The 23,945-nt window shown below is 38.7% G+C and overlaps 3 protein-coding genes and 1 non-coding gene across 7 annotated transcripts in view; 2 read left to right on the top strand and 2 right to left on the bottom strand.

The window, feature by feature from the left end:
- The window catches only part of ghrhra (growth hormone releasing hormone receptor a), a 33,669-nt gene extending 27,393 nt beyond the window's left edge, over positions 1-6,276 (bottom strand). Inside the window, exons 1-2 of the mRNA XM_023408991.2 lie at positions 6,034-6,276; positions 5,132-5,240 (exon numbers count right to left, since the gene is read on the bottom strand). Coding sequence (XP_023264759.2) covers positions 5,132-5,240; positions 6,034-6,150 — 226 coding nt within the window. The 5' untranslated portion in view covers positions 6,151-6,276. The remainder of the gene's footprint in view (positions 1-5,131; positions 5,241-6,033) is intronic.
- Positions 6,277-11,941: 5,665 nt separating this feature from the next.
- Positions 11,942-12,024, top strand: trnal-uaa (transfer RNA leucine (anticodon UAA)). Its single transcript has one exon. It is a non-coding gene; the product is annotated as a tRNA-Leu (tRNA).
- Positions 12,025-13,487: 1,463 nt separating this feature from the next.
- On the top strand, positions 13,488-22,662 carry eef1da (eukaryotic translation elongation factor 1 delta a (guanine nucleotide exchange protein)). Of its 3 annotated transcripts, XM_023408974.2 has the most exons (11): positions 13,490-13,571; positions 14,069-14,090; positions 14,944-14,979; positions 15,727-16,353; positions 17,480-17,603; positions 19,951-20,007; positions 20,881-20,962; positions 21,053-21,147; positions 21,340-21,558; positions 21,830-22,024; positions 22,536-22,662. In XM_023408974.2, exons 4-11 carry the CDS (start codon positions 15,758-15,760, stop codon positions 22,572-22,574), a joined length of 1,407 nt encoding a protein of 468 aa, XP_023264742.1. In that variant the 5' UTR covers positions 13,490-13,571; positions 14,069-14,090; positions 14,944-14,979; positions 15,727-15,757; the 3' UTR covers positions 22,575-22,662. The 3 variants fall into 3 exon arrangements, with proteins under 3 accessions (XP_023264743.1, XP_023264742.1, XP_087030863.1); XM_023408975.2 differs by lacking the exon at positions 14,944-14,979 and having other exon boundaries at positions 13,488-13,571; XM_087174737.1 differs by lacking the exons at positions 13,490-13,571; positions 14,069-14,090; positions 19,951-20,007.
- LOC111657013 (E3 ubiquitin/ISG15 ligase TRIM25-like) overlaps positions 22,413-23,945 on the bottom strand; it is an 18,577-nt gene continuing 17,044 nt past the window's right edge. For both annotated transcript variants that reach the window (XM_023408971.2, XM_087174736.1), the window contains one exon: positions 22,413-23,280. In XM_023408971.2, the coding sequence (XP_023264739.1) occupies positions 22,760-23,280 (521 nt within the window). In that variant the 3' untranslated portion in view covers positions 22,413-22,759. The remainder of the gene's footprint in view (positions 23,281-23,945) is intronic.

The raw sequence follows: 23,945 nt of genomic DNA, 5'->3' as shown, positions 1-23,945 counted from the left end.
TTAGATTTGGTGTGAGGGGAAACATCTTCTTAGCGCATTGTATGTGGGAGGTTTACACAGATGGCTCTAATCCTAATAAAATCCTAACAGAAAAACAGAGGCATCTATTTAAGAGAGGAAACCGCTTCCAAATAGTATTTCAGTTTTCACGGCAGAGACAGTGGCACGTTTATGGGCACTTTGGTGGGGAGGAACAAACAAAACCAACAGCTGTGTTATTAGCACAGACTCTGCTGCTGCATTAATAGCACTGAAGACCAGGAGAGCTGAAGGTAGACCTGATTCGAATACTGAACTTCACGTTTCTCTATAAGATTTTTCTGGCAGGTTGTTGGGGTGAATTTAAGTCATGCTGGAGTGGAGGGCAAGAAAAAAACATATTAATTCATTTTACAAAGTTAGAGAGTTGTAGCATCATCAGACAGGTCTAATGTTTCAGTGGATTATTTGCTATCAACTGACAACCTGGCAAATGTGATAAAATAGTTGCTTTTCTGGGGTTGATACACACTGAGAGTATGTGGGCTCATATAGAAAACAATGGGTGTGGGTGGGTGTTTTGCATCCTACGGTTAGTTTTGGATGGTTGCTTCCAATTTGTTTTTGATATTAGAAATATAAAAATTTTCAGGGAGGTTTTAAATTTTCTACAATTAGCTAGATGGCAGTGAAATACTGATTCAGGTTGTAGTCTGCTCCAAATGAAGAAAATGATGACGCTTTTTAACAATGTCGGCCTATTGGTCTGTCGGTCAGTTGGTTCACCACTTTGGTCGAGACTGAATTATCTGAACTACTATTGGATGGGATGCTGTGAAATTATATACAGACATTCGTGGTTCCCAGAGGATGAATCCTAATGACTTTGGTGAAGCTGAACAAGCAATATATAGACTCACAAAAATATATATACGTACAGTTTGTATATCTCCCTTCTCTATGACGGCCATCTTTTCACTTCACCTTCAGTTGTGGTTGCTCAATTCTAAATATTTTTGAATTCAGATGTGGTCAGACAGCACGCCTTACAAAATATTTATTTTCTTGTCATAGTGTGGACATGCTAGAATTTTTTTTTTCTACAGGTTAGGTCTTTTGCACTGTGTCTGAACCAAAGTAACAGGTTATCTAAGTTGCTCGCTTCAAGCTGTTTATCACATTGCTCTTACAGATTAGATTGCTTCCAAGTGCAATTGAAAATTTGACTGTCTGTCAAGTGGGGTGAATAATATTCCCATTAGGGAGTTCCCACCTCGAGATGCTTAAATTCAGCTCTCTGGATTTGAGTCACAGACAACTGAGAGTGATGTGACAACCGTGATGTGCTGATTATGAAAAGATTCCACTCTTAGTATGAGAGTAGAGGCACAAAAGAAAGAGGCACAATTATATGATCCCCGTTAAACATTTGTCGTCATTCACCCATAAAACAAAAGTGACAGTGAGTGCAGAGAAAACCATGAATTATGGAAACTTACACTGTTTGGCCGGGATACATCTTTTGTATTTGGTCTGAATCACGGGGGGAATTTTGACCTAACGTGGGGAAAACCATAAAGTTGTATTCCCTGCTGTGTCTAACTGTGGATGATTAATTTCAAACATTTCCTTTCAGATCAACCAAAAGGTTTTGTCACCCACTGAGCGGGACTCTATTCTTAGGCATTTATTAAAAAGCAGCTCTAGAGGAAGCTATACACTTACCCACTTGAATGTCACCTCATTTAGGATTAACAGTGAAGTTTTGAAATGACTTTGGACACCAAGTGAGTGCTTCCAGAGCACCGCTGAGGGAGGAACTGGTTGACGGCATCATTTATTAAGCAGAATGCATTCAGTTTTCAAAGTGGGATCTTATGTTTTAATGGGATTCAATTTTTTATGTTTTGTGTATATCTGTCTGTTTTTTCAATGTCAGAAAGGATTGTTTCTCGGTTTCTGCATACCAGAATTACAATTACTTAGTGCTTCAACAGAATTGTTGTCTTTCCTGGGACTCCCGTCAAACTTTCAACATTCAAATAGCAACATTTACATTACAAATGTTAGAAAATTTGATTGTTAACCAATTGAAGAATCAACGCATGGCTGAGATATAGTCAATTAATGGATATGTCAATCAAATGAAAATTGCTCTACATCAACTTGAAGGCATGCATAATTGGATTACTGGTGTACAAACAGATAAAGAATGACATAATGAAATACAGATGTAATCGTGAAATATAAATTCATTAGAGAAGTTGTAATTGTTGAAAACACTACTTATTAATAGGGAGATTAAAATAAAGTGCTGTAATAATTCAGTGCCAATTTTTATTTTTTTATTTTTATTGTTTTAGTTATTGTGGCTAAGTTATTTAAGAACATGACCAAGAGCCTACAGCTACACTAGAGGCCCTGTCAGGCTGTACACGGTGCTGCTCTGAGCTAAATGCTAACATCAACATGCTAAAATGCCCACAATGGCAATGCTAATGTTTAGCTGGTATAATGTTTATTACGTTCACCATCTTAGTTTAGCATGTGAGCATGCTAACGTTTAGTAAATAACAAATAAAGTATGTCATTAGTTCTGCAGGGATTTGATCATAAAATCTGACCTAATGATGGCACCGAATGGAAAGTCAGAGTTATTACTGTTGATCTTGAGGGGGACTTGATGAAACTATGACCAAAATTTAATGACAGATATTTCACGTAAAACCACAAAAGTGAACCTCATGGTGGCGTTTTGTTGATTGGACAAATTGAACAATTTGAAGACGTCACCTTGGACTTTCTAAATTTCTGAGGGGTATTTTTGATTTTATTTTTACATTTCAAGGACTATGCAACTTATCACTTGATCGATAAAATAATCAACAGGTTAATTGATGATGAAAATTGCTAATAATTAGTTACAGCCAGTTCATGTCCATCATTTTAATGGTTGCTTTTTGGCCAATGGCCCCACACTTAACACCAGTATACAGTGTCTACTTTGCCCATTACCACCAGGAGTCTGTCAATGATGACTGTTACTATTTCAATTATTACAAAGGTGAGACTTCAACTCTGCATGACTCTCCAACTCTGCATGATTACATGTCACCTGCAAGGTTGGCATCACACTGACGGACGTACTAACACACCTACTTCGACAGTGAAATTCATCAGCGGACATTTATCTGCGTAATGAGCAGCGGATGACAGCTTTGCACCAAAGTGTTGTGTCGCTTCAATGTTCAGAGTCATCGGGGGTAATTAAGATCAAATTAGTCTGGAAATGTTAAAGTTCATCACTCTCACAGAGGGGAGTTGCCAGAGTGTTGTTATTCTGGGGCAGTTTCTGATGAAGGGGTGAAGAGCAGAGACACACAGTGTGGCCCTCTGGGAGACGCCAGGTTCATTAGTATATAATGAAGTAAATGAGTCAGATTGGAAGGACAGGCAGGTAAAGCCTCACCAGGAGGAAGAACAGGTGTCAGTGTGTGTGTTAGATCATCATGATGACAATAACAGGGTGTAGTGTCACTGTGTCCGAGATTTCAGTCATTCTCTGCATTTTCAGTCTTTTCAAAATAAGATAAAAAAGGATAAAAAAAATAAATAGAACTTTAGTAATCCCACACAAAATTGAAGCAGTGTCACACACTTGTTTTGTGTGCTTCGAATGTAATAACTAAATTTTTAAGCTGCTTTCACAAGACAACCCCCAACTAGTGTACACTAGTCTAATTATTTGTTCTCTCTTTTGCTGACAGTGTAAATTCTGTGTGTGATCAGTAAAGTTTATCTGATCTTATATTAAACTCCCCCTCAACTCAAACTTGTTTTGTGTAATGAGTTCGACTAATTATGATGAGCTCAATAATTTTTGCATACTCAAATAAAAAGTATAGATAATAAAAGTTAGTAAAAAAGTATTATGAACGAAATTTACTCAAAGTACATGTTCATCATAAAATTGTGTCCTGTGACTGTTACAATAAATTACATTGTTGAAAGTGACGTATCAATGTGTAAGCAGCATTTTACTGTTGTGGCTGTTTGAACTGATTTTATATTTAAGTGGTTCCCAACCTCGGGGTCGAGCCCCTCCAAAGGGTCACAAGATGAATCTGAGAAGTCATGAGATGATTAATGGGAGTATAAGTTCTGACACATATTTAGGCAAATTTGTCAGACTTTTCTCTGATCTTTACTTTTTCGGGCCTGGAATTGTTATTTAAATTAAACCATGTGAGAAGTTTAGTGTAGAAATGTCTTTTTGGTGGAACTGCTAAGAACTCATAGACGTCTGAAAGATGACAAGAGGCACAGGCGCTGATTTTTTTTTTTTTTTTTTGTCAGAGGACACAAGCCAAAAACATTAGGAACTATTGGTTTTAGTTTTAACAAAGTGTTGTATTTGATAAACGTATCATATGTAAAATTTTAATCTGAAAAGATAGTAGAGTAACAGACTCTCCTGTGTTTGCTATGTGTTTAGGTAGTGTGTCCCCTTGGAGTTGCTGTAAGGCTGTTGTAAAGTGGCTGCTGGGGGATGGTCACACATGTAGTGAAGAAATAAAAAGGAGTGTGGCTGCTGTTCATCGTACTCCGTTTCCATGCCCTGTTCATTATTTTACTACTAAGTACACACAGTTAGAACCCAAGACGCTTGGTTACACTAGTTTTGTTCAAGACTCATGGCCTAAAAGTCTTGACTGCATTTAGTCCACTGTCAGCCATTCATGTCTTGAAGTCACATGAAGGTTTATGTGGTCATCTATGGCCTTAATGTCTCCTGCATGTGCTCAGGCATCAGAGTCATCACACGAATTAAGCTAAAAACCATGAAATGTCCATCCACAAAACAAGAAAACCGATTAAATCTTAAGAAAAGTCCTACAGAAAGTTTAAGCTCCATCATTTGCGTCCATGGGTGTCTAGAATCTGCTTCTTTTAGTTTCATCTCTTAAATTTTACTTTGCTCCCCAGTTCTGTTTTTTTTCTTTTTTTTTTAGTTTAACCCACATTCCCATCTATTAAAAACCTCTGGCAGTGTTTCACAGTTATTTCTCAAAGTGTGTGTTTATGTGCAGCAAACACAAAGCAGCAGCAGCAGCAGCAGCAGCAGCTGCAGCAGCATCAAACACGAACCCACCGCTGTGGTCGGTCTGGTTTTGCGCCTCGCTCCTCCTCGTCTGGCTACAAATCTCCCGAGCCCTCAGGTGCTCGGAGATGATGGCGCAGTCCGGATGAATTGCTTCAGCCTGGAAATAACGAGACAACTAAGTTATCTACAGCTCCACACGCAGAGACACACGCACCACAAGCCGATGCTCTTCTTCGCCTGCAGCTTGGACGAGTTTGTGATGCGTTAAGTGGGCACAGCCATGGTGCACATAGCATGAGCATGCAAACAAACAAACACCAACAACAACAGACACACCTCGGGAGGACAGACACTTTATTTTCTGGTCACTTCTTCAGATGTATTTTTCAACATGTGTTCCCTTTAGTCACAAAACCGTCTCGGATTATGTTTGAATTTTAGGGAAAAAAATGATAAAAGTCGAAAATAAATAAAGAGTTTTTAAATTTCCCTGCAAATGCAAGCTTTTTAAGTTGATTTAAGTTGATATTTGGTGCTAGAAACTAATAATCTGTTTTGCAAATTAATGCTCAGATCTTGCAGACTGAGGAACAACATCTGGACCCTCATTTTTTAAAATAAGATTTCTCATCCATATTTTCCCCCCGGTCTCTGTCTGAGTGACAGACGGGTGGCGGTGATGGATGCAGTTCATGAGGCCTGATCGTCCGCTAATTAGCACCGGCAGCTTAATGAGGACATTTGTTGGCCAAGTGTAGCGTGTGCTCCAAAGAGCCAGAGAAGGGCACGCGATAATAACGGTAATAGCATTGCAATAAAGATGTAATTAGGGCTTAATTAAGTAGACCGGTTCCTAATTAGAGTGTTTTGCAGCAGGGAGAAAAAAAGAAGAAGTGGACAACTTTTGAGGCACTTTGAGCTGCTTTTTAAGGAATCAACACGCTACTCACCGCAGGCCTGTACCACAGAAGAAGATAAAGGATGAGGAGTATGAATTTCTGCTGTCGTCCCGGCAGCTTCTCACAATACATTTCCATTGTCTTATCTGTCTTCGTTATGTCCCTCATCGGATGGTGACACGAGCGCAGATCCGGGTTATTTGTTCCTCTGTGCTTCCTCAAGGTTGGTTTCTTCTTTGTAGCCTCACTATGAAAATGTAGCTACTCTGCCATCCTAAAATAGATGAATCCCCATTTCTCCCTGCGAGCTGCAAACTTGCGGGAGAGGATGACTGGTGCTGTCGTGCTGCTGCCCCCCTACCCCCTCCTCGTCTCTCTCTCTCTCTCTCTCTCTCTCTCTCTCTCTCTCTCTCTCTCTCTCTCTCTGTCTCTCTCTCAGCAAAATCAGGTGAATGAATATCTCCATTCAGAGAGATGGCGGTGGGGATGCGTGATGAAACAAAGCGCCAGTGGCCTAATTTCACGTCACAAAATCTATTTTGTAAATATTAATGACTGTATAGGCTTCAAACAGAACCTGTATTTGCATACAAAATATTGTTCATTGTCAAGGTGGATTCCCAACTCCCAAGGGTGGAAGAATTATTCAGAAGAAGTAAAAGTTACCACAGTGTAGAAATACTCTGCTTATACTGTTCTATATATTATTATTATTATTATTATTATTATTAATATATTTTTATGTTAATATACTACTTATACCATAATTAAAAGTAGTGTACTCATCATGAAGAATGGGTCTTTTAATTATTGATGCATGACTATGAAAGCATTGCAGCTGCTTTAAGTGGGGCTAATTTCAACCACTTAATATATTGCTGGGTAACTTAATGTACATCAGGGTTTATTGTTGGTTATATGTTGCTTAAATATTTTGTCAGATATATGAAGTGTTGTGAAAAGTACAATATTTACCTCTGAAATGTAGAGGAGTAGAAGTATAAAGAGGAATAAATGGAGATACTCTAGTGAAGCACGACACCCTTGAGTAAATTAACTTGAGTTAGCCCCAAGTTCACTGCTGCAGTTTGATGTGTTAATTTGCTCTGCAGAAGTACAATAACACTATTTCACTGAAACAATGGTTGATTACTCAATGAGTCAATCAACAAAAAAGGCCATCTATTTTCATAATAAATCATCATTTTGTCTTTTTTCAAGCCAAACATTTCATTGTTCAGGCATTTAAAATGTGATAAATGCTGCTTTTCTGGCCTTACATTATATTATTGTGGATTATGTTTTGTTTTTTGTGGCCATGGCTTGTAGAGGGATTCTTTGTCAAAGTCTAGTTTTAAGAGTTTTATTATGGTTGTTTATATTGTGGTCACATGATGAATATTCCTAACAAAGTGGTGCTTGATCAAATTACCACAAAATAACAACAGGGCGTAGCATTACCGGTTGTCTTGGACTCAGTGGGAGCTTGGAGGTGACAGAGCCTATACATGTTAGTACATGCAGGTCAGTATGACTGAGTCTGGGTTTTCATTCATGATTTTCTTCATCGCCTTGAGGCCCTGTGTTGTAGAGTTCCCAGTGTCAACATTTTGTTTTAAAACTTTGATGATCTCAGTCTAAAAGTGCTCAGATGGTGAATATTCCCAATTTAACTTGTGTTTAATCAAATTACCAAGCGGCAAAACTGGGACATTCCAGCATGCATTGCAAAAAAAGGGAGCAGAATGAAGGGGCACCGCTTCTCTTTTTATTCTGGGGCTTAACCTGACCTTAGTGTTCTTCTGTGATGGCAGTCTATCAAAAATAAAACAGAACTGCATAACTCTTCTCCACTACACCGCTCGCACTGCTGCTCGCACTGGTCAGGACATCACTGAAATAATAATGATGACAAAAAAACTATCTGGCAGCAAAGGTATGTGAAATACAAACAAAATGAAAGGAATCTAAATGATTAGAAGCAAAGAGAGGTGACTTTTGACCACTGCACCTTTTCAAGTAAGTGATTTAAGAGTAATGATATAAATATGACTAACAGGACGCTCCAGCTGCTAATGGATATTAATTTAATCGTACCATTCAGGAGTGGCTGCCACATTTCTGTAGCCATCAGTGTATGGTCTATTCTGATGCTTTAAATGTTTGTGGCATATTATAATTAGATGTTTTTCTTTTCATTTTCCCAAGGAGGCACTCTGGGTATTCAGTAATGAGCTGTTGGAAGACACTGAGGAGAGAGCATCCTGGAGGCTGAATGGGACTGTGACCTGATGGACAGCTGTCTCTCCACAATGGACTGGAGGATAACTGTTTTTATATTCCCTCATCTGTTATTGTTTTGGTATTTTTGAGAAGTAATATATTGCCATTTTGCTCCACTGTCGGTGGTTTGTGGTTAGTAATTTACATAGGGGTAATTTCATGTGTGAATGTGAAACAGGGCAGTGCTAAAAATAACCAAACGCCTCCCAACAGAATCGGTTCCTATAAGAACAAGAACACAGGATTCAACCTTCAGCTACTCATGGGGCGACTTTGGGATGGATTTACAGGAACAATTTAGTTCAGGTGTAAAACAGCAGGAGACTAGGATTGTACGGTGTGAATGTGTGTCACTGTGGCTTAAAAATAATGAAAAACAAACCTGACATGTTATCAGGTTCCAGTCGTCACTGTATTATCCTAAAAAACTGTTGCCCATTCACAAACACAGGTTAACAAAAGGTCTGCATGATACGACTGTCGCCTGCGGGCTAATGGCTTATTTTTCAAACATATTGGTTGTTTGCATTTAAGCAAGGCTTTGCATTGCCTGTTTGACCACTGGTTTCAATCTTGTGGAGCAGGGGGAGCCATGATGCCGAAAACAGCCGAGGGTTTGATTCCCACAGCAACCGATGTATCAAAGTCAAGCATGTAGAGCAGATTGTACTGTAAGCACCTTTTTAATAAAATGTGGGCTTAAAATGTCAAGACCACAGAAGTGAAGTTAGGAATAGCACAGGTCAGGTGAAGGCAGGGATTGATGGGGACAGATTATTTTCTTGAGTAATGGATTAATTGTTTTGTTTATAGAAATGTCAGCAAATTGAAAATTTGTGTTGAAATTTTGTCTGGTTGACCAATAATTCACTATATATTTTCTCTTAAATGGCAGATAGGACAAACCTTATTGTTACAAATTCTTAATGAGTTATTCTGTGTTGGGCTCTCTTTAAAATTAATTATTTATTAATTTTCTGTTGATAAACTAATGGATTGACTAATTTTTCATCAATAACTGATTAAGGTAAAACTCAGTCCTTATACATTTGCTGCTTTTGGGATTTGTTTCTCCTGTATCTGTACACAGTAATTTTGCACCTTGGGAGCCTTAAACAGAAACAAAATGACATCTTTTAACATTATGAATGTCGACACCCAGAGGTCTTTTGGTGAGGTATCATTGAACTGCACAATGATGCCCTTGTTTACCGTCCCACACTGGTCTGTGATTGCTTTACATGATGAAAGACAAACAAAGGGGGAGAAAGCTGGTGAGTGTGGGTTTGTATTTGCTGATAGGTTGTCATTTATCATTTCCTGCATACAAAAAATATTCCCCCTATAGTGACCACAGCCTCCCAACTCAATTCAGCTCAGCTTTACTTAATGTATATACTGAACATACAGCACAGAAGATCCGAAATACCTAACAGCACAGGGAGAAAAACGGCACAAGAGAAAGGAGACAGGTGTAAGAAAAACAAACATTAACACCTGATTATTCTCATTTTGAGTGTGGTTTAATTTGGCATCACATTGGAGCGATTTAATTTCATTAAACTGAAAAGATGAATGACTCTTGAAGCTTAATGTATACTATCCTAGTCATTCCAATTCAGTCTGCTCCGTGTTACTTCACCTGGATGTTGGACAAGGGTGTGGGTCTGGCTTTGTCTTTGGTGGAAACATTTTTTGACAGATGGCAAAGATAATATACACGCACATATGCACATAAAGAGCCAGACTCTGCAGAAACTTTACTTGTGTTTGCTGATATAACCTTTTCTCTTAATAATAATCTTGACATGATAGATTTTCAAGGATATGTTAAAAGAAAATAGATGCAGAAAACCCTGTGGGTAGTGTGCTAGCCTACCCAGTTAGAAACAGCAATCTGTTGTGAGCAATTTCCAAATCTCGCCTGAGATTCTGTAGCTCTGTCTTTTCAGTCCGTTGATTTGGGCAACACAATTCAATATGATGTACTGTATCAATATAATATGACAAAGTGATGCTCAGTCTCATCTTTTTTTTTTTAAACGTTTTCTTTTATTATCTTTCTCACCTGAGAGCCTGCAGCTCACCTGTCAGAGCTAAGTTGGAAAACAGTGGGGGCTCATAACAGGCCCCTGGCCCGGGGCGCGCTACATGGCCGGTCAGACTGGCTGTGTCTTATCCACAGTCTAAAAGCTCAGTATAGGCTTTATCAGTGCTATAGGATGAATATATGATGAAGGGGTTTGCTTAAATAGGAACATCACTCAGTTCTCAAATCTACATGTATTTTTCCTGAGGCCGAGACAAGGGTCAGGCGATACTTGTAAATGTGTGCCCTCTTTTCCTGAAACCCCAAAGCTAAAAGAATTAACCATTAAATTTTGATGTGAGTGGAGTCTAAAATTTTGCCCTACTCTGAGTAAAAATGAACAGGACACTCAAGTTACTGAACCATAAAATGTGTTGTGTCATTTCTTGAAGCCAAATTATGTTTGGACCGAAGGTCATACCTGTTAGCATCGCTAGAAAATGAACTTTACTTGGTTTGACAACTCAGCTTAGCATGTTATGGCTCCACAAAGTGAGTTCCCCTATCCACAGTCAATGGAGTACATGCAAATTTTATAACCAAAACACTTGAAGGTTTTCTCCCTTTTGAAAGTGCACAGACTGACTGAACTGTGTATTCGTCTAATAAGTAGCATTCACCTTTGATGTTGAGTCAGAGGGGGCACCGCAGATGAATTATGGAAGTATAATATTGATATTAAAACCTCTTAAGCAATAAACACTACAGAACAGAACCCAGTCGACACACCCTGCATCACTTAGATATGGGAAATAGTACATAATGCAAAAATCAAGAAATGCAATCACAAGTAATGTGAGTAACAAGAAATGAGGGCGGGAAAAGGCTCGGGGACGAATAAATCAACTAATCAGTGAAAGTAGTGTTGTTGAACTCCTTCCAGTAAGAACTAAGGTCAAAGAAGGATGTTTAGCATAAATCATAAACCATTTGTCTTGAAAAGCACAAGCCTTAGTTTTAATTTTTAAGAGTGAACAGCAAAGAATAGCTCTTTCACAATATAACTTGTTATCTTTCCTACTTTCCCTATTTACCTTTAGATAGAGAAAAGATTAAATCAAAGCTGTTAATGTTTGGTCATTCTGTGAGCAAGATGTCTGGCTACATTTTGGATATGTAATGTCCTCATGGGTTAAAAACAAATCTCATAGACACTTCACTTCCATTCACAGATGATAAAGCTTTCCTTTTAACAGAAGGTTAGCTGAGGTCTGTCGTCTGGGAGCTCCTGTACATCTGTCACATGCGTGAAGCTGTCGCAGGTCAGAAGTAACTCAACAATCTCTGTTTCTCAGGAAAGATTTGAGAGCTCATGCTGCTCATTTTGAAATCTTTTTATTCCCTTTGAAATTTTCACATGGTACAAATAATTGTAAAAGCTCATTATCACTGCAGATTTTTTAAGTTTAGATTCCCCTGAGACAGTTCTCTGGAAGTGAAGAACAACTGTTAGACACCTCATTAAACTGAGATCTCTGAGACAAGAGGTTAAAAATATACACAAGGGTTAAGGTGTAGCTCATAATTGTGGCCTGTATGTATGTACAAGCAACGTGATTTACTGATTGACCTGGTGTTTTCCAACCAACCAGGATGGCCGAGAGGTTAAGGCGTTGGACTTAAGATCCAATGGACAGTTGTCTTCGTGGGTTCGATCCCCACTCCTGGTAGTGTGTGAAGCAGCTGTGTCAGCTTTGCTGTTTAGTACCCTGTGTGCGTTCAGTTCAGCTGTGAATTACAGCCCCCACCTGTGCTTTGTGTAACTGCAGCTGCTTCAACATACTGACTGATGAAATAAACTCAAATTAAAAACTCCTAAACTGTACCAACACTTACTATCTACCTTTGGAAATATGGCACATGGAGATGTCTTTTTATTTATTTATTTACTTATTTGTAAAGTGGTTGTATTGCAATTTAACATGAAAAAAATGAATTTGTTTGTTTTTGAATGTTTTTTTTATCATAATATTACACAATACCTGATGTAAATGATGTAAAATTCAGTCATTCAATCAGTCACCAATCTCCACTCAATATTAAAAATGGTGGACTTATAAGTGTTTTGAACATAAAAACAACAATAATAATAAATTAAATGTATCAAAGCCACACAGAAAATTTAAATTTACACTAAGCCTAAAATTAAAATCTATTTTAAAAATCCAAAGCTGTACCAACTCTTATGATCTAACTGTAGACAAACTTGTGTGTAGTTGATGGTAAGGTATATTTATTCATTTATGATCTTTTAGACTTCTGACTATATAAGAAATTAATTATGGAGTGGTTTGATGACAGTAAAATAAATAAATACATTTGTATTAATTTCCTGCATTACACCTGCCATACCATACCATAGCTGTTGCGAGTTTAATCAGTAGCTACCTCTAGTAATAATAATTATTATTATCATTATTATTATTGTTATTATTATTATTATGACCACACGGTGAAAACTAGCTAAAATATTGCTGAATTATAAAACTACCAAAACAATCTAGTCTGTATCTTCAAGTATATACAAAACATTATTAATAATACGCAGTAGCCATGTACAGTATGTATACATAATTTATAGTCAGTTTAAATTGACTCGACTTGTCTGCCCTCTGCAGGAAAAGTGAGGTAAAAGTGTGTTTGTTTGGCTCCACAATGAACTTCAAAGAAATTTACCTGAGCCAAACTTAAATTTACTATCATTTATCCAGGTTTTAAGAGATACAGAAGTCAATTTGGCAAGACAGAAAACAAAGCAACTTTGCATAGCTGTTCAACCTAAACATATAAAATCACAGTTCCGTCTGGGGATAGGCCGCACAGCCTGTCATCAACATCACGATAATCACGGTTTACAGCTGGCCGTTAACTACCGTTCTCCTGGGATCATGGGAAATGAAGTCTTTGTCAAAATGGATCATACCAATCTTAAGGTACGAGGCAAATGGTAGCGAAAACACGGATCTCTTTTTTTTTATCTCAAAGTTTCATAGATGATGACTTGTATTTCTGTGAATATATACTATATTTTTCATATATATTAAACAAACGTGAAAATCATCGAAACGGTCTTCGAAAAGCAAACGTCCGCCCCCCCTCTGTCACTGAAGAATACAGGCGGTCCGCTAATGCAAGTTCTCTTCCACCGTCGGATTACAGCCGAGGCAGCACGCCAGTGGACGATTACCAGGCCATAAAACGTCGAATAAAACCAAGAGTAAGTACTGTAAAGTTTTGTTTTTAGGATTTGGGACATTAAAAAGTGTGTCTGCCTGTAAAACCCACAGACTATTTTGAATTTAGAGTTTTTAAGCGCCACGTGGTCAACAAACTACAAGTTGGAGGGGACTGTCAAAAAACTTGAGTAACGTAACTCTGCCCGGTGTCTCGGTGTTAAAGCAACAGCTGAATACAACACGAATATTTACTGTCATTAACCATCACTTATACTATGCTGTTTACCTGTTCTTTGGTTGGTATTATACATGAAATGCCCACTTCTTGCAGACTGACAAATTGTTGCGAATTGTTCACTCTCCGATCTGATAAAATTTTGCATAAGTGAGTATAAGTTTTGCCTTGACGTTAACTGGCATTCCTTCAGCATAAAAAAAAAGTATCCCCGTGGTTACTTTTTGTGCATAAGGGATTGTAAATGCATATTTTGTTTATGAGAATGTTTGTATTGTTTCTTATTTCTCTGTTGGACATTAGCTTTCCAACCCAGTTACTAAAGGTGAGTGTTGTTGATGAATCTGCTTTTCAGCTGATGTTCTAACACATGCTCTGGTTTACTGCAATTATGTGATATAGTGGAAGTATTTTACACTGCCAGTTTATAGTAGAGGTACACCTGGCTATAACTAATGTAGTCTAGTCAAGTTAGTCTGCAATAAACCCTACCTTCATGAAGATGAAGGTTAAAATGTTACTCCCAAAGACCAAGGTAGCATCTTCAGACGTCCAAACAGTCCAAAAACCAAAGAGATTCAGTTTATTGACAAATACAAAAAGAAAAGCATTAACTCCACACATGACATTTATGCTTCATGACAGAAATAATAAATTATTAGAATCGTTGCTGATTAAGCTTTTGGTGCTTGACTAATCAATTAAAACACTAATTGTTTTAGCTGTACAATTTTATGTCTATTGACTAATTGGTTTACAATTCACTTCATACAGCTTCAATTCAACTGCAACACAAACTACATCCTCCAAAATGACCATGACTTTAAATCACTAACTAAAAACAGTTGAAGATAGGATTTATTGAAGGGCTGTATTAGTTTTAACTGGGTGAACCTAATAAACTGGCAGCTGTGATTTATATTTCTGCATTGACAGTGCTATATGCAGTGCATCACCTGTTGTGTACAGTTTTTTTTTTTAATCTTTTTTTTCAATTATCAAGTTGTCCTTTATTTCATGCATGGAATTAGTGTCTTTGCGTTGTGATGTTTCCCTGCTAGTTTAAAGGCAGTGCTGCTGTCAGAGACATTTGGATTGTCTTTCATGAAACATTTATGATTTTCAATATAAGTAAATGTGTTTGGTTGAATTATTTTAAATATTCCATTCCACAATAGGTAGCGTACATTATCATCCAGCATGCCAAAGCAAAGGTGAGCCAGACTCTGTTGCACAAGTTGGGTTTTTAGATGTCTCAATAGAAACATCATACTTAATGCATAAACAGTGTTTCCTCGTTAATTGGACACAGCTGTGTCTGACAGGAATAACCTTGTTCTACTTCTGCATCACATTCAACAATACCAGGGTGTAATTTACCTGGTGTGTTTTCAAGTTGAGATTATAATGTTAAAGCTGTTGATTGATCATAAAATCACTATTTAAAAAATATTTGAGCTACATAAGTTTTAGTTTTGAAATGCATATTGAGGAAACACTGAAACACATCTTAACCTAAATGTGGCCATTTTCACCTTTTGTCATTTGTGCTACCCACATTACTTTTTGCCTTGTTTGTTTTGGCCTTGCTGTTTCAAAGTCCAATGTGAGATTGATCAATGAACTGTTGTAATTTATCCTGAGATTATTCCACATCTCAAAAGCATATAAATGGAGCCCTTTTCATTCTCAGTTTGATTTATCTGTTCTTCTCCAAGTTAAACTCGCTCTGAACTCTTCCTGCAAAGCTCAATATGATATTTTTTGGGGGAAAAAAAGCTTCTTGATCAGTCCCTTGTCTCTTTGCCTACAAGACCACATTGGCATCACATTTTATGAGCTATTTCAGATGTTTCTAACCAGCACGTTCCTTTGTGATGCTAACCTCGCACTGACCTGACCTAATGGCTCTAGCTTCCACTTGTTGCTTCTTTTCTCTCCTTATACACCTGGCACATAAGTGAGTAGAGAAGACACCCCTTTAATAGAGAAATGGATCAGTCTTTGCCAAACCGTCAGCAAAAAGGAACCCCTCGGCAAGCTGCACCAGTCGGGGCCACCAGGCAGGTTAATGTTCCCACTTTGGAGAGAGGCATCATTAGTGGAGACAACGTCCAGTTTGGGAGGTTGCGGCGTCACACACGTTTGTCCCAGTCAGAGAGCCAGAGCTCTGGGCCTGAAGATGAGCGGTTGAGCTCCTCTGTAGAGGCAAGTGGCTCCTACGGTCAGAGCCCGATCCTCCAGGGCATGCAGGCAGAGGGAATCTGGTACAACCGCAGTGCCTACGAGCAGGCCGAGAGCAACTACCAGCGCCGTCTTGCCTCTAATAACAACGGGCATCTGTCATCCTCTCCACGGAGCCCAAACACCAGAGGCTCCTTGACCTTCCGCTCCAGACGTGGCCACGATCAGAAGCAGGATCAGGGGCACCCTGTCACCACAGTGAAGGCCTCTGGTACCCCTCACCGTCAGTACAGTAGAGGCCGCAATCGCACCTCCTCTGAGACTGAGAAGGGAGGCAAAGGCAGCAAGGGGCCAAACCAGAGGAAGAGGGGCCTGTCTGAGACGGAAAGACCCAAAAGGGACAAGTATGACACCTCTCGCACAAGGAATGGGAGAGACTTGATGTGTGTTTTCAGTTTTATATAACCATAATGATAATTTTTTTATTTGTTGTCTGTCTGCATTTTTGTTTGGCCTTTTTCAGTTCTGCTAACTTTTGTATTGTGTGTAATATTTTTGACACGCAGGTTTATAGAAACTAAAGTTTCTTGTTTCAGACATATTCAGACCAACTTTAGTGCTGCAAGAAAACTTGCGCTGCAGTGCAATGCGACACCATCCAGCTGCCATATTTGCTGTATTTCTGCTGTGTATCTTGTGATCATTGTGAATAAAGAAAAGAGGATTTCTTTCCATAGTTATAAAATTCAGAGTTGTGTAAAATCGCCGTGCAGTGTTCTGGCATCTAATAAGCCTTTAAACTGATAAAACTCAAACTGGACTTCCTTGATCAGATTTCAGTCTCTCATAGATTCCTGAAACACACCTCACCAATGCATCCCCTTGCAATTTTATAAACACCCACTAAGTCTAGTGTTAGTGTCACATAAGTGTTAATGTACAACTTACATCTACGTACAGTCATGTATAGTAAACTGAGTGTGTTTAAACAATTAAGTACATCTCTGCTGTCACTAAGGGGGGGTTGCTGTATGGGCAGTGAGCAATGTTTTGTTCTATAATCCAGACTTTGCAGACCAGGCAACTCTGTTTCACTGACTGAGGAATGTGTAAATGCCTGTCTGCTGCAGTAACCCATCAGCAAAATTAGAAGGGGAGGCGAAACACAGATGCAATAAGTTCTTTTTTTTTTTTTTTTTTTGTCACCTGTTGTTTTACAGAATATGATGCCGCAGTTGTTCCTGTGTCAGCTTGCTGGTTGTATATATTAGAAAATGTCAGACTTACACATTGTTTTTTTTCCTCTCCCTTTTCCACCCACATCTCCATCTGTGACTCTGCATGCTGTTGTAACCTGTAATATACAGTCCAGCATCTAATTAAGCCACGTTCTGTCGCTCATTTCCTGTCATTGATTGTGCTGTCTGTAACAACCTAACACCTGGTCATGACTGATGGTCAGTAGATAAACTGTCAAACACTGATCAGTGTTGTTGCATTGTCTAACTTAACTTCACTTTCCCTCCTCAGTACCAACATGAGTGGACTGCAGTGCCTCGCCACAGAGAACATCTGGTTTGACAAACACCGCTATGATGAGGCGGAGAAGTGCTTCTACGAGGGAGTCAACGGCCCCTCCACACAACAGCAACAGGTAAAAAAAAAAAAAAAAACACAAAAAAACCACTTCATTTTGAATCCAAGATGTCTCTTTGTTCTGATGAGTTCCCTTTTTATTTGCAGCCCCAGACAGCAAAATATATTTTGATTTTTGATATTGTCAGACTTTTATGAATGTGTTTCAACCTGAATATTCTCAGAAATAAGGACATATGGGTTTATTTTTAGTTGGCCTTTATTTTCATTCCTGCACCAGTGGCATTTTCTGTCTGTTGGTTCTTCCTGTCCTCCTCCTTCTTGACACCTCCTCACCTCATGCTTCCCTCTCAGCGGCTGCACAGCTCTGTCAGTCACCAGCCTGTTGGTTTAAGCAATAGTTACATCATCGATAGTCACCAGCGCTCGGCAGCCCAGAGCAGCTGCGTGCATGTGAGTTAAGTCACCCGATTTAGAAGTGAGAGGGGTCAGGTGGTTTGGCAGCTGTCTCTGCTTTTCAGGCTGTCCAGGGCTGCAACAGCAGCTCTGAAGAGTGTCTACACAGGTCCGGAAAACAAAAGAGAAATTATAACATGATCACTTCAGTTTCACCCAATCAGAAAAAGCCGTATCTCCTCCTGTACTCATTGTGATTTCAAGTGATAGATAGGTTTGTTTTTATGTGCTGATTTTTTTTAAAATACATGCCTTTTTGTTTGACCAGAAACAACTTCAAACCCCTCATGAATTCAGTTTATAATGATATATGACAATGAAAAACAATATTCTTTATTTGGATTTTCACTATTTTTGCTTGAAAAATTGCTGAAAGGATTAATTGATTATCAAGTTGACAGTTTTTCTGTCGACTAATTGTTAGCTGTTGAAATACAATGTGTTTACAGAAACAATATCTTAGTCAGGATTATCACCAGGCCTTGCTGTCAACATATTGTATTGCATTGGGACAATTTCTTGGGTAGAACGCAAGAGAACATGTACTGAAGTGGGGAAAATGACAGCTGTGCCATGAGAGGTGCAGGTTGGGTCATCATGTACCCTCATGTCTGCTGCCAGAATGTGTTTAACTTTTATATTGCAACATTAGACACAAGATAACCCAGAACATCTCACATTTATTTACTTTGACTGTTCATCCTCTAGATGCATGAATTCACAAGGATTTTGTTTTGAAAAAGACTGTAGAGGTTTTAAAACCATAAATCCTTTTCAAATCACTCAAATCTTTTAATAACAGCTTCATCCTACATGTTGGATGTATGGGCCATCCTGCTTTGTTGTCCGTTTTGCACACTACTACCTGTCTTTCTCACTGCTCCTGCTTCATTACTGCTTTACCCACACATCTCTGTTGAAGAACGATGTTAATCCCATCCTGCTGGACATTGCTAAATCCCGACAGAATATCCAGCAGTCCCTAAACGGAGTGAGTACTGTACTACAAATGAGCTGCAGACCTACCCCCTGTAGTGGCTGGGCTGTACAAACTAATGTCTGTGTACCAGCCCTATAATGGGGGGAATAGTTGTTTAAATGAGAAATGGTGATTCAAGTATAGACGGCAAGTTCTTGGGGACATTTTAGCCTTTGTTGAGAAAGCCTTTAGCCTGCACTTGACAAGAAAAGTGCTATATGCATGCTGTGTTGTAACTTGCTGCCTGTTTCCCTTTAACCTCTGCTTGTTTACTCTATAATTTTCATTGTGCTGTCAGTAAATCGCTCATGTGTTTGTCTATACATCAGTGGTTTTTACCATTTTGTTTGCGGTATGAATGTGGTCATGTTTGGAAAAATCTGGTTTTTCTCCCCATTGCTACTTAAATGTTGTGACCTCAAGTCTGTCTAAAACAATACTCACATGCCCATATGTAAATGGAAAGTTCTTAAGACGATAACCGTACCTACCTGTAGCTGGCATTACAACAGCCCATTAATGAGGTTCTGCAAGTTTGCTAAATAACAACTGTAGTTTTTAATGGGGAAGACCTCCTCAAATACATAATCTGAACTGGATTAAAATCCCTAACCACAGCAGTTAATGTTAACAATATTAACAAACTGTTTTTAGAGCTCACACCTTCAACATGTCATCTGTAAAACCTAAAGAATCAGTTAAAATGGGTTGAAAAGGTTACTGCTAGGTTACTTGATGTTTCCCATTTTGGCACAATTTTTTTACTCGATCATTTGATTCAGTGTTTATTTTAAAAAGATAATGTTTCATTGTGTTTCTCTTAACAAATTCACAAGTTTCTGTCTTGTTACAGACGCCCCTAAAGGTCTTTTTGTAGCATCTGACTTTCTACCTCATACCACTGCTCTTTTCCTCTTGTCTTTGTCTGTGTTTCCTCTCGTACCTTAACATTGTACATTACCGAGAGCAGGTGAAAACGGCCCTGCAGCAGGGCAAAGGGCGCCAGCAGAAACGGCAGCACAGAAATGTAAGTCCTCCACATTCAGCTTTGCTGTGGTCAGACCTGGGAACGCTGCACAGCTGAGACAGACAGCTGGGTGTGTTGGCTGTGTCTGTTGCTGCCTGATGTGGAGTGTGTTACTATCATCACAGCACTAAGATGTGTCATCGTGCATCACCGTCTCACCCATCATCCTGCATCTGTTTGTTTGTTCTTTTTTCTTTCTTTTTTTTTAAAGCCACTATAGACAGCCACTAACTGATTTTTATGATGCATAATTTTGGGGTGAAAGATTGATTATTTTGCTGCATGTTGTGATCATGATCATCAAATACAATTAAAATACAGTTCATTTGCATATGTCAAATATTTGATTTCCACTTTTCCATCTTGGTTCTCCTTGCTTTCAGTCTGAATGATGACTGATTTATATTTAAAATACAACTATGAGAGTGTTATCAATCTTCTGATCCAATTCTCAGAAAGAAAACTAGTTTTCCTGGAATGTTGAACTATTACTTTAAAAATAATTATTAAATGGTTGCCTCCTTGAAGTTTTGTTTAAAAACAGTCTTAACATAGTTTACCTGCATGTTGAGTGTAAACATTCAAACCTCTGACCAATTGAGGGTAGAGGGAGTAAATCTAACATCAGCATTGTGTGTGTGAATTGTATTCAAATCATTGGCGTTCAATAGATTTGAGTCTTGCATGTTTTTTTGTTTTTTTTTTTGTTTTTTTTTTTTTTAAACCTCAGCACATTGACTTTGGTTTTGTGGCTTGCTCCTTCACTTGAACAAACTTGAACTGGACCTTGCCCTGGATGATAGTGGACCTGCTTTTGTTACCATTTTAACTTCAGCCTTGACACTTGTTAATTGATTTGTGTTTGTTTTCTAGTCATCCTCACATGCAGGAGGAGACCAGGAGCTGGTTTCACGCATGAAGAGCCTGGAACTGGAGAACCAGACTCTGCACAAAGGTGTGTGTCTTTGTGTGTGGAGTTTTTCCATGCCTGTCCTTTTTGCTCACTTGTTCTGGTTTTAACTTTACTGTTGTGTTACTTGTTTAGTGGTGGAGAACATGAGAGCAGCCCTGCAGAAGCTGGAGTCCAGAGTGGCTATGCTGGAAAAGACACCTGTATTAGCAGCTGTCCCATGTGCTAAGGTAGATAAATAATTTTAGATATGTATATCCTTCCTCACCAGAAACTATTATTTTCTATTGTATGTTTTTTGCCGGCATGTTAACTGCAGATAAATAGATGAAAAAAACAAAGAAATTAACCTTATCAAATTAACCTGCTTCTGAACAGCTCACTCTTAAAACTGTTTTCCCTATCCTTCTCCACTGTAACAGGCTGCACCAGTCCAGGCTGCTCCTGTCAAACAAGTAAAGGTGGAAAACGGTGGTGGCGATGATGATGATGATGACGACGACATTGACCTGTTTGGCAGTGATGAAGAAGATGAGGAGGCAGAGCGTCTCAAGCAGGAGCGCTTAGAAGCCTATGCTGCCAAGAAGGCTAAGAAACCCACCCTGATTGCCAAGTCATCAATCCTGTTGGACGTCAAGCCTGTACGTAACAATACCACCCTAACTGTGTAATTTAGCTCATTTCAAAATGCTGCTCCTACTGCTGTTGTGGAAATTATTTTTAATTTTGAAATCATTCATCTAAAATGAAACCCTGTGCATTTAGTGAAAATCAGGTAAAGTGTGCTCCCGTTCAATCTGATAGCAAATATCTAAAATGTTTTGCTGTAACTCATGGATCCTGTGTTGAATTTTGTTTTAACTTTGTCAAAATTAATGTTGATGTCTCTTCCCCTCCTCTGTTTTCCATTAGTGGGATGATGAAACAGATATGGCAAAGCTGGAGGAGTGTGTGCGTTCGGTGCAGATGGACGGGCTTCTGTGGGGAGCATCTAAACTTGTGCCAGTGGGTTACGGCATCAAGAAGCTACAGATCAACTGTGTGGTCGAGGACGACAAAGTTGGCACCGACATCCTGGAGGAGGAGATCACCAAGTTTGAGGACTTTGTAAGTAACTTTCATTTATGTCTCACCCTTATCCAAGACATTGTTTAATCCAAGTGGTTTTTAGCACTTAAATTGTATGGATTTTATCTGCTTGGGGCTTCAGGATATCATTGTTAGACATTCTGCAACCACCCCAAAGTTCATTTGTGGTGCTCAGTGCATTGAAAATGCAGTAAAACAACAAATTGTCATTACTTTCCTTTTTCTCCCCCTTTCTTTTAAATAAAATTAGATGTCATTTCTGATGTGCAATATTTGTTCATTTTTGGACAGAGCCTGACTAGTTGTTTCTAGTCATTGCTAGGCTAAACTAACCTGCCTTATCTAAATCTCTGCCAGAAAGAAAGTAATCATACTTCCAAAAAATGACACCCTTGAATTCTAAAAATGCTCTTAATCACATTAAATGCTTTATTTGATTTTCATTTCATTCATTTGATTTTATGTAGAATAAATCACAATATAACATAATAAACACTTTGACTTCTTTTTTTTTTTTCTTCCTCTGCAGGTCCAGAGTGTAGATGTTGCTGCCTTCAATAAGATCTAAGCGCCTCCAGCTCTGTACCTGCTCCATTAAAGTGTTGCTGCTGCTCCCGGCTTGCACGGTTATTAAAAAGCGAAGCTTTGAGCACAAACATCTGTCTCAGTTTCATTATTATTCATGGTCAAAAAGAAACATTTGGAACCCCATATGTACAAGGTTTCTTGAACTGTTGAATGAGTACAGTTAGTTTAACATAGCTTCAAAGTAGAACCTAATCCCACCCAAAATCCTGGGTATACAGGTTGGGTGAATGTAGTCTTAACTTTATGAAGTAAAACCATTGTATCAGCAACATTGTAGAAAGACAAAGTCCCACCCCTCAGGTCCAGATACACTCCTATCCTGCTGCAGCAGGCAGATGCAATGGTCACACTCTCCTTATTGTGCTGAAATGAGCAAACTGAGTGAGAGCAGTCCAGGCTCCAGGATTTGGAGTTGTGTCCCAGCTTGCTGTCACTCCCTCCTCCACTTCTGCTCATGTTTTTGTAGCAGACACCGATGGAAACCCCTCCGTTTCCAGTCCACTCTACCTCCCAGTAGCAGCGCCCGGCCATCCCCGCTCTGCACAGTACCTGGGCCCAGCTGGTGAAACGATCCGGGTGTTCTGGGAATAGCTGTGGCTCTAAATGTGTGGTAACAGCTCTCCGACCATCACAGAAGCATAAATAAGGGTTGGCTGTGTTTGGATCCAGGGTTATAGCATTGTAATCTGGATAGAGAGATGGACATTGTCAGACACCAGCTAGTCATGGGTTTCATAATAAGGCCACTGAGCTATTTGTCAACTCTCACAGTATAGTAAGGCCTAAAGAGGAAAAAAAAAAGACAGCATATTAAGCATTGAAACCTCAAAAAACGAATACTAAGGCCTAAAAAAAAGACAGTCTAGTATAGCAAAAAAAGGGAAAAAATATATATATTTTTTTTTTTTCACTTTTTAGTCCTCAGTATACTATGACATTTTTTGATATATTTGTGCCTAATTATACAAAGTAATTTTAACACTTTTCTTGCCATACTAGACCATGTTGTTTTTTTCACTTCTTAGGCCTCATTATACAATGACGTCTTTATACCTTACTATACCTGTTTCTTGATGTTTTAATGCTTAATATGCTATGTCTTCTTTTCACTTTTTTACCATATTATACAATTGTTCTTTTTACTTTTTAGACCTTACCATACTGTGACGTCCTGTGGTACCTCACTATACTATGAAGTTTTCAGATGTTTTTATGCATACTTGATGTATGGCATAGTATAGTATAGTGAAAAAAAAAAAAAAAAAAGTCATATTAAGCATAAAAACATAGTATAGCAAGTTATAAAGACGTCATAATATACGAAGGCCTAAAAAAATGACAGTCTAGTAAA

This window comes from Seriola lalandi, unplaced genomic scaffold (assembly GCF_002814215.2).
Source record: "Seriola lalandi dorsalis isolate HSWRI2012SDOR001 ecotype SW California unplaced genomic scaffold, Sedor1 jcf7180002054377, whole genome shotgun sequence".
In the NCBI taxonomy this organism is placed as follows: domain Eukaryota; kingdom Metazoa; phylum Chordata; class Actinopteri; order Carangiformes; family Carangidae; genus Seriola; species Seriola lalandi.
The sequence above is the reverse complement of the archived record's forward strand: the minus strand, read 5'-3'. Positions and strand labels throughout refer to the sequence as shown.

Bases quoted from the DNA above. Each gene is read 5' to 3' on its own strand.
- eef1da (XM_023408975.2), top strand. From the start codon at position 15,758: ATGGATCAGTCTTTGCCAAACCGTCAGCAAAAAGGAACCCCTCGGCAA. The intron at 17,604-19,950 runs GTAAAAAAAAAA...TACCGAGAGCAG, and splicing joins CCTCCACACAACAGCAACAG to GTGAAAACGGCCCTGCAGCA. The intron at 22,025-22,535 runs GTAAGTAACTTT...CTTCCTCTGCAG, and splicing joins TCACCAAGTTTGAGGACTTT to GTCCAGAGTGTAGATGTTGC.